Here is a 13,091-nt window from a genome sequence, read left to right as displayed (position 1 = left end):
AAAACCACTGTGTTAGAAGATTTGGCTTATTTTAAAAGCCCAAGAATTCTCTTTCTAGCTAATTTATCCCATAAATGATTATAATAAATGTATGCTTAAGCAAAACATTTATATTTAAGTAAATAACAACTACTTGAGCAGTAATCATGAAAATAATCATTAGAATGGCTGACACAGGGATAGTTATAGTGTCACAAAAAGCCCTCTAAAAGCCTGAGGTCTGCTGAATGTATACAATCTCTTCTGTCCTTGAACATTTACCATCACAGCTCTGAAACAGCATTTACCATTCTGACAATGAGTAAACGGTTTTTAATTTTTTTTTTTAACGTTTATTTATTTTTGAGACAGAGAGAGGCACAGCATAAACGGGGGAGGGTCAGAGAGAGGGAGACACAGAATGTGAAACAGGCTCCAGGCTCTGAGCTGTCAGCACAGAGCCTGACACGGGGCTCGAACTCACGAACTGTGAGATGGTGACCTGAGCCGAAGTCGGCCGCTTAACTGACTGAACCACCCAGGCGCCCCAGTACACGGTTTTTAAACACTAACAACTCCAGGGGTGCCCGGGTGGCTTGGTTGGTTGATCATCCACCTCTTGATTTCAGCTCAGGTCATGATCTCAGAGTCACGGGATGGAGCCCCATGTCAGGCTCCACGCCAAGCATGAAGGCTAAGATTCTCTCTCTCTCTCTCTCTCCCCCTCTCCCCCACTCATGCGTGGGGCTCTAAATAAATACATACATACATGTGTACATACATACAACTCTACAATCGGGACTCTAACACATATATTTTAATCTAAGGAACATTTTATTAATGTCTACCCAGAGGAATAGACAGAAAACAGTCAAGAAAGTAAATAAGTAACACAGAGAAAACTAAACTACTACAAACACACTCCCAAATATAGAATGCAAATTACAAATAACTCAAGGTATTTTGCATGTGGTCTTACTCATCTTTGCATCTCAGCAGCAAACACACAGCTTGCAAACAGGAAGCATTGAGCAATGTGTGTTGAACATCCAATTTCCGCTCCATCTTCTAATCTATCCAATAAGTATTTACTATGTGTGTAACTCTAATGATACAAAAATATTCAAGATGTTATCCCTGTTCAAAAGTAGTTTACTCCAGCCAGAGACAAATCTACCTCCCTCACCAATCCATCCTCGCAAAAACAAAGCCAACTAAAATTAAAATAAGATTTAGATTTCAAGATCCCAGACACATCATTTTGCTTCTCTTTGCCAAATCTGTATTTTGAGAAACTGAAGTGAAAAGTGGCCATCGACAGAGACAGGCGGACACAGATGATGAAGAGCTGAACTGGTTTCCCTCCTAATGTCGTCAGTTATTCAGGTCAGGCAACCTGTTCTCTTTGAGTCAAGAAAGCACAGGCTTCATGGGTGAAACTGAGTTTCCCTGGTGGCACAACTGAATGCCAGCCTTGCCTAAGGAATCAGGTTTCACCACAGCAGGTGGAACTTGCCCCACACTTGCCCCAACTGGTTAAGCATCCCCAGGTCCAAATGTAGAAGAGCCCAGAATAACAGCATAGTCCTTCCTGTTCCACCTTTTGCTATGCAGAACCAGAAGCTGAGTGACAAAATCTTGAATTCACAGAGCTCCTGTGATAGTCCCAGGCTATTATACTCCCTGTTGGGAAGGCAGCAGTTACCTGCATGAATCACTGATCCCTACACAGCGCTGAGTAATCAATCCCTGGCACATCCTCTGTTGTTAACAATAATAGAACAGAACTAATGTTAAACGATACCTAGAAGATTAATATAATTGGTATCAAAGGTCACATCAGACAGGTTCTAAATGTCTCCTATGTCCAAATGTTCATCGTAGCTGTAACTCTAGGAGCAAAGCATAAAAATTTTTAAAATCAAGGTATCTTCATTTTGATGGAATCAGAGATATATTAATTCAACCTAATTCAACAAATGTACACCGAATGAATAAGGGACCATTCCACACCATGATATACATAAGAACAAGGCACTGGTTTTGCTTTCAAAATGTTTACAATTCCCATGATCTATGGAATTTCCTTCATTTTCACCGGAACTAAAAGCAGAAGTGGCAGCAGCTAGCAATTGCTATGCAGTCTAATGCACCTAATTATACCAAGTAGGTTTCCAACAGCCCCAGAAGTCCCAACCTTCTAAAACTCTGTCTTGGGAGTAGGATTCCAACCTGACCAACCATTCCCACTGAGTAGTACACACAGTGCCAGGTACTACTGGTAGGCTTCAGAGACACAAGAGCGTAGTATTAAGACCCACTTCTTCTTCTCAAGGAGCTCCAAGTTGTTTGAATATTCCCAATCTCTTAGCAAAGACGATCAGTCTCAGATATGGCAAGATAAAGTATGCAAAGGGGCGCCTGGCTGGCTCAGTCAGTAGAACATGCAGCCCTTGATCTCGGGGTTGCATTTGAACCCCACACTGGGTGTAGAGATTATTTAAAAATAAAGTCTTAAAAAAAATGCAAGCAAAGGGAAACTTACCTTTAATTTCTCCAGCCCGTGCTTTTTTGTAGAGTCCTTTAACATCCCTCTGTTCACAAACATGCAGAGGAGCATCAACAAATACTTCAAAAAACGGTAAACTTGCACCCTCATGAATTTGCCTTGCATTGTTGCGATCCTTAGAAAAAAGATGTAGAGAAACATAATAGAAGGTGCTCATACGAATCAAAGGTACTATAAATGATCAAGGATGAATAAAAGTGCTTTATCAGCTGAGGCAGTGGAAAATTAAATATTAGACACAACTTAATTTATATTTTTAAATATAAACAAAAAAAATTTAACCCAAGAAACTATTTCTTCATAACAATTTTAAAATTTGATATTCTAAAAATCCAAGATATTGGGGAGTTCCAGGAGGGAAAACAACGGATGCCCTGTAAAAACTTTCACCTAAGTTTTACGGAGAACCACAGTCAAAGCCCAGCCTGAATGCAGGTGCTATCAGGCCTCTCATAACATGTTCAATCTTAGCCTGAGTCTGAGTCCATTCAGAGTCCTCAAGGTGGTTTATCTCCTTGCCAAATACAAGGTCCTGTGACCACTTCTCATCTCTAGCACTCCCAAACCTTTACTTTTCTGTCCTGCCCCGAACCCCCCAACTCTCTGGTAATCACCTTCATTGCTCCACCCTGTCCTCCGGAACGGTTTCCTTTCTAAGTCAACCTCTTCTTTCTGTCTAAGCTAAACTGTTTCCCCCTTAAGATCCGCTCATCTTTCCATACTCAAGGCCAACTCCACGTTCATATTCTGGACACAAGCAGTGCCAACATTTCCAAAGTCAGCCCTGCAACTCCCACCACTCTATCCCCACACAGCTCATTTTACCATTCACATTTCTTATGGCCCCTACTTCCACTGTCACTACTCTCCTCTTCCGCATTTCAAAATGAAGATCCGTAGGCACGAATGCTCTCAATCTCCTCAGCCATATAAATGTATCCACATGCCCAGCAACCTTTGTCTCCCTCACTCCTGCTACTCCTTCCTCCCTTTGAATTCCAGAGCCACCCCTCTAATGGACCTTCCTCAATCCATTTCCCCCCTCCGTCTGAAATCCTCCTCTTCCTTCTCTGCCAGCTTTTTCCCCTGGCAACAAGTCACTTATCCATTAAAAACAAGTGAACTGCGGGGGCCTTTGGGTGGCACAGTCGGTTGAGCGTCCAACTTCGGCTCAGGTCATGATCTCACAGTTGGGTGTTCAAGCCCCACACCCGGCTTGCTGCTGCTAGCAGGGAGCCTGCTTCAGATCCTCTCTCCTCCTCCTCTCTCTTTCTCTGCCCCTTCCCTGCTTGGGCTCTCTCGTGCGTGTGCGCGCACGCTCTCTCTCATAAACGTTTAAAAAAAAAGTGAACTAGGGCACCTGGGTGGCTCAGTAGGTTGAGTGTTTGACTCTTGATTTCAGCTCAGGTCATGAGCTCACAGTTTGTGGGTTCAAGCCCCACATCCAGCTCTGTGCTGACAGCCAGAAACCTGCTTAAGAATCTCTCTCTGCCCCTCCCCCACTCTTGAACACACTTATACTCTTTCAAAATACATCAACATTAAAAAAAAAAGTGAACAAATCACACAAAAATCCCTTAATCACAAGTACTCTTCAGCCTTTGAATTACAGGACTTTCTGCTGCTTTTCACACTACTAACTCTATATATTCCAATGACACTATTTCCTAATCATTCCTATGCAGGCTCCCATGGCTCCTCCTACTTCCCATCCCTTCAACACTGGTGTTGCCCACAGCCCATTAGGAGCCCACTGCTCACATGAAGTCAGTCCTTGAGCACTTTCTTCAGCAGCCTTCACGGTGTCGACTACAACATATACACTAATGCTTCAGCCTGAGCCCTACCCTCTCACCTGGAAGTAAACACACCTTTCCAACCTCCTCCTAAATATACCCACCTGGAGATCTCACGGGCACCTCAAACTTAGTATGTCCATAATGGCATCCACCCTCTTTTCTCCCCAGCTGGCATCCCTGCCTATACTGCCCAAACCAAGGATGACAGCACTATTCACCCAGAATCCCAAGAGTTGTTCTGGTTCCTTCCCTTCATTCCACACCCCACCCCCTCTGCCTTCTGCCACAAAGTCCTTCAGATTTTGCCTCTATTACACCAACCCAGTCTGCATGTCTTCCCTACTCCCGAGTTCAACCTCATTCCTGGTCAACTGCAACAACATGCTTTTAATCAGTCTGCTGGCTTTCAGCTTTGATCTGCTCAAAGCCATACCCTAACACTGTCCCTAGAATAGCAGAGGATGCAAATTCAACCATGTCGCTAACTTTTCAAAGATTCCCTACCACCATCAGGGTAAAACCCAGGCTTCTCAGGGAGAGGCATCAGGTGTTCTATACCTGGCCCCACCCTTCTCAGTCTTACACTTGATATTCTATTAATAATTAACACCTGGCTGTTACCAGGTGTTTGGACCTTAGGCCTTAGCCACCCTCCCTGCTCAAAACCCTCCACCCCTCTCTTCTGGCTAAAGCACGTTCTCCTCATAGCACAGTTCTGTGCTGACATCCTCCAGGAAGCCCACCCTGCATGCCCAGGCTGATGGAGGGCCCTTGCTTCCTCTGGCTTCTCAGAATACCTGCTATATACCTATCATAGATCTTATTCTGCTATATCTTTCATTAGCTATAATAACCACAGCATGTGGTAGAATGATTAAGGTGTGACCTTAACTGATCCCAACTGTCCTTTTATATGAATGTATTTCCAAGTTTCTGTCCACGGCTCTCTTCTCATTCTATACAACTCTTCTATATACTCTATATATATACTCAACTTTGACTGGGTTTTAATTAACAAAGTTAGTGATCCTAAATCTATCTCAATTCTACACAGCTTTTCTGAGAACCAATTTTCCAATGACCTGCTTACTCTACTAGGATTTCAAACCTAACCCACCTAAAATGAAATAGTCACCTCCTCCCTTCCCCTCCTGTATTTCCTAACTCAATCATACCATCTTCTATTCAGAAAGAACCATCATTCGTGCTCACCCCAAATTCAATAATCAAGCAGGCACCAAGTCCTACCGATGCTACAGGCTTAAGAGCCCTCAAACAGGCCCCATCTTTTCCATTCCCATTGTTGCTGTTTGAATTCACTCTGAAAGCCTCCTCACCAGTCTCCTATCTCCAGACCACCCTCATTCCAAGCTTCAAAGGTGACCTTACGAAAATGCAAACCCAGAGACAGCGTTCCTTAGTACAATCTCAAACTGTCAAGTTTTGCCCTATGGGGCAAAGTCCTGAGCAGTCAAGGTTCATCATCGAACCTCTGCGAATAGCTCTAGCTTCATCTCCCCTCACATTCACCCTGCACGGCAGTCGTAACAAAGTACCTACAGTTCCCCAAAAGACCAGACTCCCTCACATTTCCGTGCTGCTGCAAACACTGTACTATGTCCTCTGTTAAAATAGCTTTCTCCCTCTGGTCTCAATAGTATGCTCTGATTCATCCTCCATCACTCATTTCAGGCATCATCTCCTCTGCGATTCTTCCACAGCACGTCTCATACACATTTACCTAATCACCTGCTTCAACATATTGTAACTGTTCACATCTCTGATCCCACCAGACTGGCTAGGAACTATCAGGTTTATTTTCAGAACCAAGATGCCCAAGTTCAATGGTGACACAGAATAATACACATATCCTGTATCATATGGTTTGATGCAAATATCACAGATTTTAACATGACCTAAGCACAGTCCAAACCTCACTCTCTGTACTTTTAGAAGTGAGAGCAACAAATTTCGCTCCGTACTATGGAAACAAGGGGGCCAAAAAGCAGATCAGTACATACTTTTAGAAATCCAGCTGACAGCTCTCCAAATCCCATTACTTTCTCCTCTTCTAAGAGTTGCAAAGATTTCCAGAATGTGCAAGAATATCAGTTGTTACATTACGATGAAACTGTTTATATCAAGGATTCAAGAACTCAAACAACTATCATTCTCTTACACACTTCATGATCCAGTATACTTTAAACGGATGTATTGATGCTGATCCCAATGTTTCAGGCAAATGAAAAGTACTTAGTCCTCACAGGACCCTTTAGGACTCCTGCCATGGTTCAGTTAAGTGAATTTTTACAATTAACACTCCATATGATACTTACCTGTAACTCTTACAGTTCATGTTTTATTTTGGCTTTAAAAAAAAAAGTCTATGTAACCATCCAAATTCATGATACAACACTAGAATTGTGCTATTATTTATTATATTTACTCAATACTTAGTACACACCAGGCACCATGCTGAAAGCTTTGAACGCATGATTTACCTAATCCTCAGAACAACACTGGGAGGTAGGCATTATCTGAGCTTAGGAAGGTCAACTCAACCGGCCAAGGTCCTAACAGGCAGAGGTGAGATTCCAACCCATTGTTTCTGGCTCCAAAGTCCCTGCTTTTAACCACATAGTAATTCACCTGCTCTTTCACATCTGTACTGTGCTGTCATTTAACAAACACTAAATATCTACTATATTCCAGAAGCTGGGCTTGGCATCAAGATTATAAAGATAAGTAAGATGTAGTTTCAGCCTTCAAGGAACCAGTGGGGGTTAGAGGCAATAAAGCATGGTAAGAATATGGATTCCAATGACATTGTCTGGGTGCCTTGCTCTACCATGTACAGCGACCCTGGGTAATTTATACCTTTTTCCTCATCTCTGCCTTCTTCATTGGGTGATAAGAACTACATGAGTTCATTCATGGTATACAGCTGGTGTTTAATAAATGTTAGCTATTATTTTCATTACTACTCTGTCTTCTTCATTGGGTGATAAGAACTACGTGAGTTCATTCATGGTATACAGCTGGCGTTTAATAAATGTTAGCTGCTATTATTTTCATTACTACCACCACCACCACCACCATCACCACTACAATTGCTGCCACTGTTAGCACCACCAACCAATGAACTGGCATTTGTAATAAAACAAAGGGTTAGGGCACAATAAGGGCACCAAAGGCTGAGGGAGAAAGGGAAGGCACTCAGGAGGAGGAGATGCCTAACCTGAGCCTGAAAGCATGAACAGGAGTCAACTGATGGCGAGAAGAGAACGATTGATCGAAGGAGAAGAGTGCCTTCCAGGTGGGGAAACAAAAATCTCACGTGAGAAATGACATGATTTTTTAAGAGAACTACAAAACAGTGAATTAGTGCTAAAATAAGAGGAGGAATGTGATGAAAGAGGAGAGTGCTTCTGTCTGTGAGCAAAGAAGCCATGGTCAGGCACATGTTAAGAGACTTAAGACTTTCCCTGGGTGTCTGACACACATAGAGTATTCATTATACATTTATTGAGTTGAAAAGTCAAGCTTGAAATAATGTGGCCACTGGCTTGAGGTCAACAAGTTTGGTTATACTTTGGGAGGCAGGGGCAGTCATAACAGGTTTTATTAAAAAGGAATTTACTCAGAAAGTCCCAGCACAAAAGTGTTGTAGGTTGATTATTTTAATTTGAATTTAGCTTCGAAGCATACGTGAGTGTTTCAATTACTTGTTTTGCCTGAGGCCATCTCACTCGATGATGTCAGAATAGCAATGGTACAAAAGCCACATACCTGAGTATAAGGGGATATAAAACTTGTGATGCACACTAAGCCAGCATCTGCAAACAGCTTAGCAACTTCTGCAATGCGTCGAACATTCTCTTCTCTGTCTTCAGGACTAAAGCCAAGATTTTTATTGAGGCCTTGACGGATGTTGTCACCATCCAAAGTGTAGCATGGGATACCGTGGCAAACCAAGTACTCCTCCAGAGCCATGCTCACTGTGGTCTTTCCTGCTCCAGACAAGCCTAAAATCGAATAGTCCAAGCACATTTCATATGCAATGTTAGGAGACCACTTAGTAACAAAGAATTTAAATCACTGGCTTCATAACACTCATTACACATAGCAATCCCTCAGTAACATTTATCCCACATTTCTCTACAAGATTCAGATCTTAGCTAGAAAAACATCTATCGTTTAAATAAAGCATTTATGTTTTTTAAATAAATAGACATTCATGTAAAGTAGTACATTTGCAGTTCAAATAGTTCTAAATTGTACACTTCAGGTTTACCCAACTTCTTTTTGTTTTTTAACTTTTTTTAATGTTTTATTTATTCTTGAGAGACAGGGACAAAGCGTGAGCAGGGGAGGGTCAGAGAGAGAGGGCGACTCAGAATCCGAAGCATGCTCCAAGCTCCGAACTGTCAGCACAGAGCCTGACATGGGGCTCGAACTCACGAACTACAAGACCATGACCTGAGCTGAAGTCAGACACTTAACCAACTGAGCCACCCAGGTGCCCCTGGTTTATCCAACTTCTAAAAAACGTTTCAGGGCAGCTACAACCACCAACTTAAACTCTGCGATTATTTCTTTGCCCATTCTTCTCTTTTCTTTCCCAAATAACTTCTTTCATATGGTGCAAAGTAAAATTTATCCTACTCATATTTTGTCCACTGCTCTTTAGGCAAGATATGCTGCCTTATGGTCAGGTCCACTGCTCTCTGAATGCAAAACAAGCTGTCATTATACAGGTTCTCAGGAAGCTTTATGGCCTCTTTCACATCATGTTCATAAATGGTAACACCTCGCATTAACCCCAGTTTATTGAACCCTGCAGCATTGTAACACCATTTTCAAATACCCTCTGGCCACCGGCCTGACGCGCAACAGCAGGCCTGCTGGCCATTTTACCCAAGACTGCAGCGCTGTATACTCAAGTATTTGTTTTTAATAATTCCTGTTTGTGCCCAAAGGCATCCTAGAAATCACTCCGTTTCAGACATGCACTTTGTCCTCCTGTTAACACTACTCCAGAGCTGCATGCCAACTTAAAAACTGAGTTATAGGGGCGCCTGGGTGGCGCAGTCGGTTAAGCGTCCGACTTCAGCCAGGTCACGATCTCGCGGTCCGTGAGTTCGAGCCCCGCGTCAGGCTCTGGGCTGATGGCTCGGAGCCTGGAGCCTGTTTCCGATTCTGTGTCTCCCTCTCTCTCTGCCCCTCCCCCGTTCATGCTCAGTCTCTCTCTGTCCCAAAAATAAATAAAAAAACGTTGAAAAAAAAAAAATTTTTTAAAAAAATAAAAAAAAAAAACTGAGTTATACGCCAAAATTATTTCTGGTGAGGGAAGAAAAAGGACAAATGAAGCTATCTCTATATCCTAGGATCAACACCTCTCATAGACAACCATAGATAAAAGTATCTGGGAGTCCAATTTAAATTAACCTTGAAAGAATATCCTCATTTCAACTCACCTTCCTGTACCAATGATGTTTATTCACTAAACAAGAAGGAAAAGGAAAGCATACATTCATGCAGAAACACGTGCCATCTTGCTGAGTATGTAATTACAGAATTCATAACTAAGGTGGTTACGAGGCAAGAGATAATCATGTATGGATTCCCCTGAAAGACATTATGAAGGTACAACTGATATGTTAAGAGAATCAATGGTGTTGAGGCACCTGGGTGGCTCAGATGGTTAAGTGTCTGACTTCACCTCAGGTCATGATTTCGCGGTTCATTAGTCAGGCTCTGTGCTGACAGCTCAGAGCCTGGACCCTGCCTGGGATTCTTTCTCTGCCCTTCTCTCACATGTGCACCCATGCATGTGGTCTCTCTCTCTCTCAAAATAAATAAACAAACTTAAAAAAAAAAAAAAAAAAAGGAGGATTAATAGCATTAGTTGCTTTATACATTAAAAACCTGTATTAGTTTTATATTAAAAAATTGTATTAAATAAAATATTAAATATTAAAATTAAATATTAAAAATTAAATATTAAATAAATAAAATTAAAATTGTATCAATGAACATAGCAGATATTTTCCAAAGATGCCCACAACAGAATTTCCGACCCTGCAAACTATTTGACAATGTGACATTGCCACTGTCACATCAATAGGCAGAGTCTAATTCTCTACTCTTGAATCTGGGCTGGCCTTAGGACTCACCTGTTGCCAAAAGGATGTAGTGAAAACGACAATGTGTGACTTCTGAGGCTGGGTCAGAAAATGCTACCTGGACACTCCGTTTGAGAGAAGCCCGCTATTAATACCCTGAGGCCACCGTGCTCAAGAGATCACTAGCAAGTGTTTCAGCCAGCTAAGCTCCCGGCTGACAAGCGGCATCAAGTGAGTTCGTGATCACGGACACCAGCCAGGTGAGCCTTCAGAGAACTGCAACCAAGCCAGACATCAGGGCAAACCGCCCAGCTGAGGCCTCCGGAAGTCCTTACCCACAAAATGGGAAGTGAATTAAAATGGTTGTTTTACACCACTAGATCTTGGCTAATCTCTTACACAGAGACAATAACTAGAAAAAAGAGATGGAGACGGGGAGGAACAGGAAAAACAGTTTTCTGTTTTTTATTGTTTTTAACCACCAGTTGGACACTAAGCATCAGAAAGAAAAAAAAAAAAACCCTGAAACCGGAAATCTTAGACTTTTCACACAAAACAACCTAAATCATAATGAAAGTACCTATTTATACACACATATGTATATGTATTATATGTATATACATACACACACAAACACACACACATACATAGTTTGAAACAAAGTAAGAATAGACTACTAAAAATTTTAGTTACTGACACAGGAAGTTTCATTGAGATTACAGTGAACACAGACAAAAAGACAAAAAGCTAAAGCAGTTAGAGAAAATTAGCAGATAATTACAAGACAGATAATCCAAAACTTAGATAAGGAAAATGCGTATACCCGAAGAAAAGAAACCAAATGTACGAGATTGAATAATCCCCCACCTCCAATTCATACACATCTGGAACCTCAGAATGGGACCTTAGTGGTAAATAGGGTTTTTGTGGATGTAATTAAAATGAGGTCATACAGTACCAGGATGGGAACTAAATCCAGCGACTGGTGTCACTGTGACAGGGCCATGTGAAGACGAAAGCAGGAGACAGAGCACTGCACCTACAAACCAAAGAAGGCCAAGGACTGCCAGCAACCTCCGGCAGCTAGGAGAGAGGCCTGCAGCAGACTCTCCCTCAGGGTCTCCAGAAGGAACCAACCCTACCAAAACATTCATCTCAAATTCCCAGCCTCCAGAATGTTGAGAGAATAAATTTCCGCTGTTGGAAGCCTCCCTGTTGTTTTGATGTGATCTGTTAGAATTAGGATGGAGAGAATTAGGGCTAAGACCCCTCCTAGGTTATTGGAGATGGATCCGAGAACTGCGTATGCGAACAGGAAACATCACTCAGGCTTAATGTGTGGTGGAGTACTTAGGAGGTTGGCAGAGGTGTAGTTGTCTGGGTCTCCTAGTACACCAGCCCTGGTAAACTAGTACACCTACCAACGTAGAAATATAAAAGAAAGTTTATCTGGAGTACAATCTGAGAAAAAGCAAACTATGTTCCAGGAAAATGACAACCCACTCAATACCCCAACAGATCCTGATTAAGCTACTGAATTGTGAGAAAAAGAAAGAAATCTTTACTTCCGGGGCACCTGGGTGGCTCAGTCGGTTTTAGCAGCCAACTTTGGCTCAGGTCATGATCTTGGGGTTCTTGAGTTCGAGCCCCACACTGGGCTCACTGCTATCAGCACAGTGCCGCTTCAAATCCCGTCCCCCTCTCTATCTGCCCCTCCCCCACTGTGCACTTTCTCAAAAAGAAAAAAAAACAGAAAAAGAAATCTTTACTTCCATTTCCAAAAATATTGTCAAAAAAAAAAAAAAAACAGCAAAGGCTATAGAAGATTTGACAACATAATTAACAAGCTTGATCTAATGAGCATATCTAAAAACATTGCACGTATCGGGAAAATAGATGTTCTTTTCAAAAAAAATTTTTTTAAGTTTACTTATTTTTGAGAGACAGGGAAAGACAGGGCATGAGCAGAGGAGGAGCAGAGAGAGAGGGAGGCACAGAATCTGAAGCAGGCTCCAGGCTCTGAGCTGTCAGCACAGAGCCTGACATGGGGCTCAAACTCAGACTGTGAGATCACGACCTGAGCCGAAGTTGGACACTTAACCAACTTAGCCACACGGGCACCCTGATGTTCTCTTCAAATATATATTTATGAAAACTGATTACATACTAGACCATAAAGCAAGCACCAAAAAATCTGATAAACAGTATTTATAAGCATCATTAGTGGTAAGATAAAGGGAATGTACCACACTCAAGAAAAGGATTACCCAATATTCTAAAGATCAATTTTCCCCAAATTGACTTTTAGATACAATGGAATCCCAAACTAAATCCCTATCAAATTTTAGAGTTAAACCAATCACAAAGTTTATACAATAAAGCAAAGAGCCCCCCTGCCCCACCACCAAAAAACAGTCAAGATAGTCCTGATGAAGAATAAGGTAAGAGGACTTATTCCACTAGATTTCAAGGCTTATAAATATATAGTAAGATAGTGTGGCAATCACAGAGGAACAGACCAGAAGAATAGATCAGAGAGCCCAGAAACAAATTCACACCTAGGTGGAAACCTGACATAACACAGTTGGCACTGAGGGGGAAAAAAAAAAGGATGCCCCT

General features: G+C 42.0%; 1 protein-coding gene and 1 pseudogene across 3 annotated transcripts in view; both read right to left on the bottom strand.

Annotated features, from left to right (window-relative positions):
* The window catches only part of PAPSS1 (3'-phosphoadenosine 5'-phosphosulfate synthase 1), a 104,960-nt gene that overhangs the window by 74,939 nt on the left and 16,930 nt on the right, over window positions 1-13,091 (bottom strand). For all 3 annotated transcript variants that reach the window (XM_058721718.1, XM_058721717.1, XM_058721719.1), the window contains exons 3-4: window positions 8,137-8,372; window positions 2,525-2,663 (exon numbers count right to left, since the gene is read on the bottom strand). In XM_058721718.1, the coding sequence (XP_058577701.1) occupies window positions 2,525-2,663; window positions 8,137-8,372 (375 nt within the window). The remainder of the gene's footprint in view (window positions 1-2,524; window positions 2,664-8,136; window positions 8,373-13,091) is intronic.
* Window positions 8,379-9,410, bottom strand: LOC131507222 (cytochrome b-c1 complex subunit 7-like; annotated as a pseudogene).

This window comes from Neofelis nebulosa, chromosome 3 (assembly GCF_028018385.1).
Source record: "Neofelis nebulosa isolate mNeoNeb1 chromosome 3, mNeoNeb1.pri, whole genome shotgun sequence".
Lineage (NCBI taxonomy): Eukaryota > Metazoa > Chordata > Mammalia > Carnivora > Felidae > Neofelis > Neofelis nebulosa.
The sequence above is the reverse complement of the archived record's forward strand: the minus strand, read 5'-3'. Positions and strand labels throughout refer to the sequence as shown.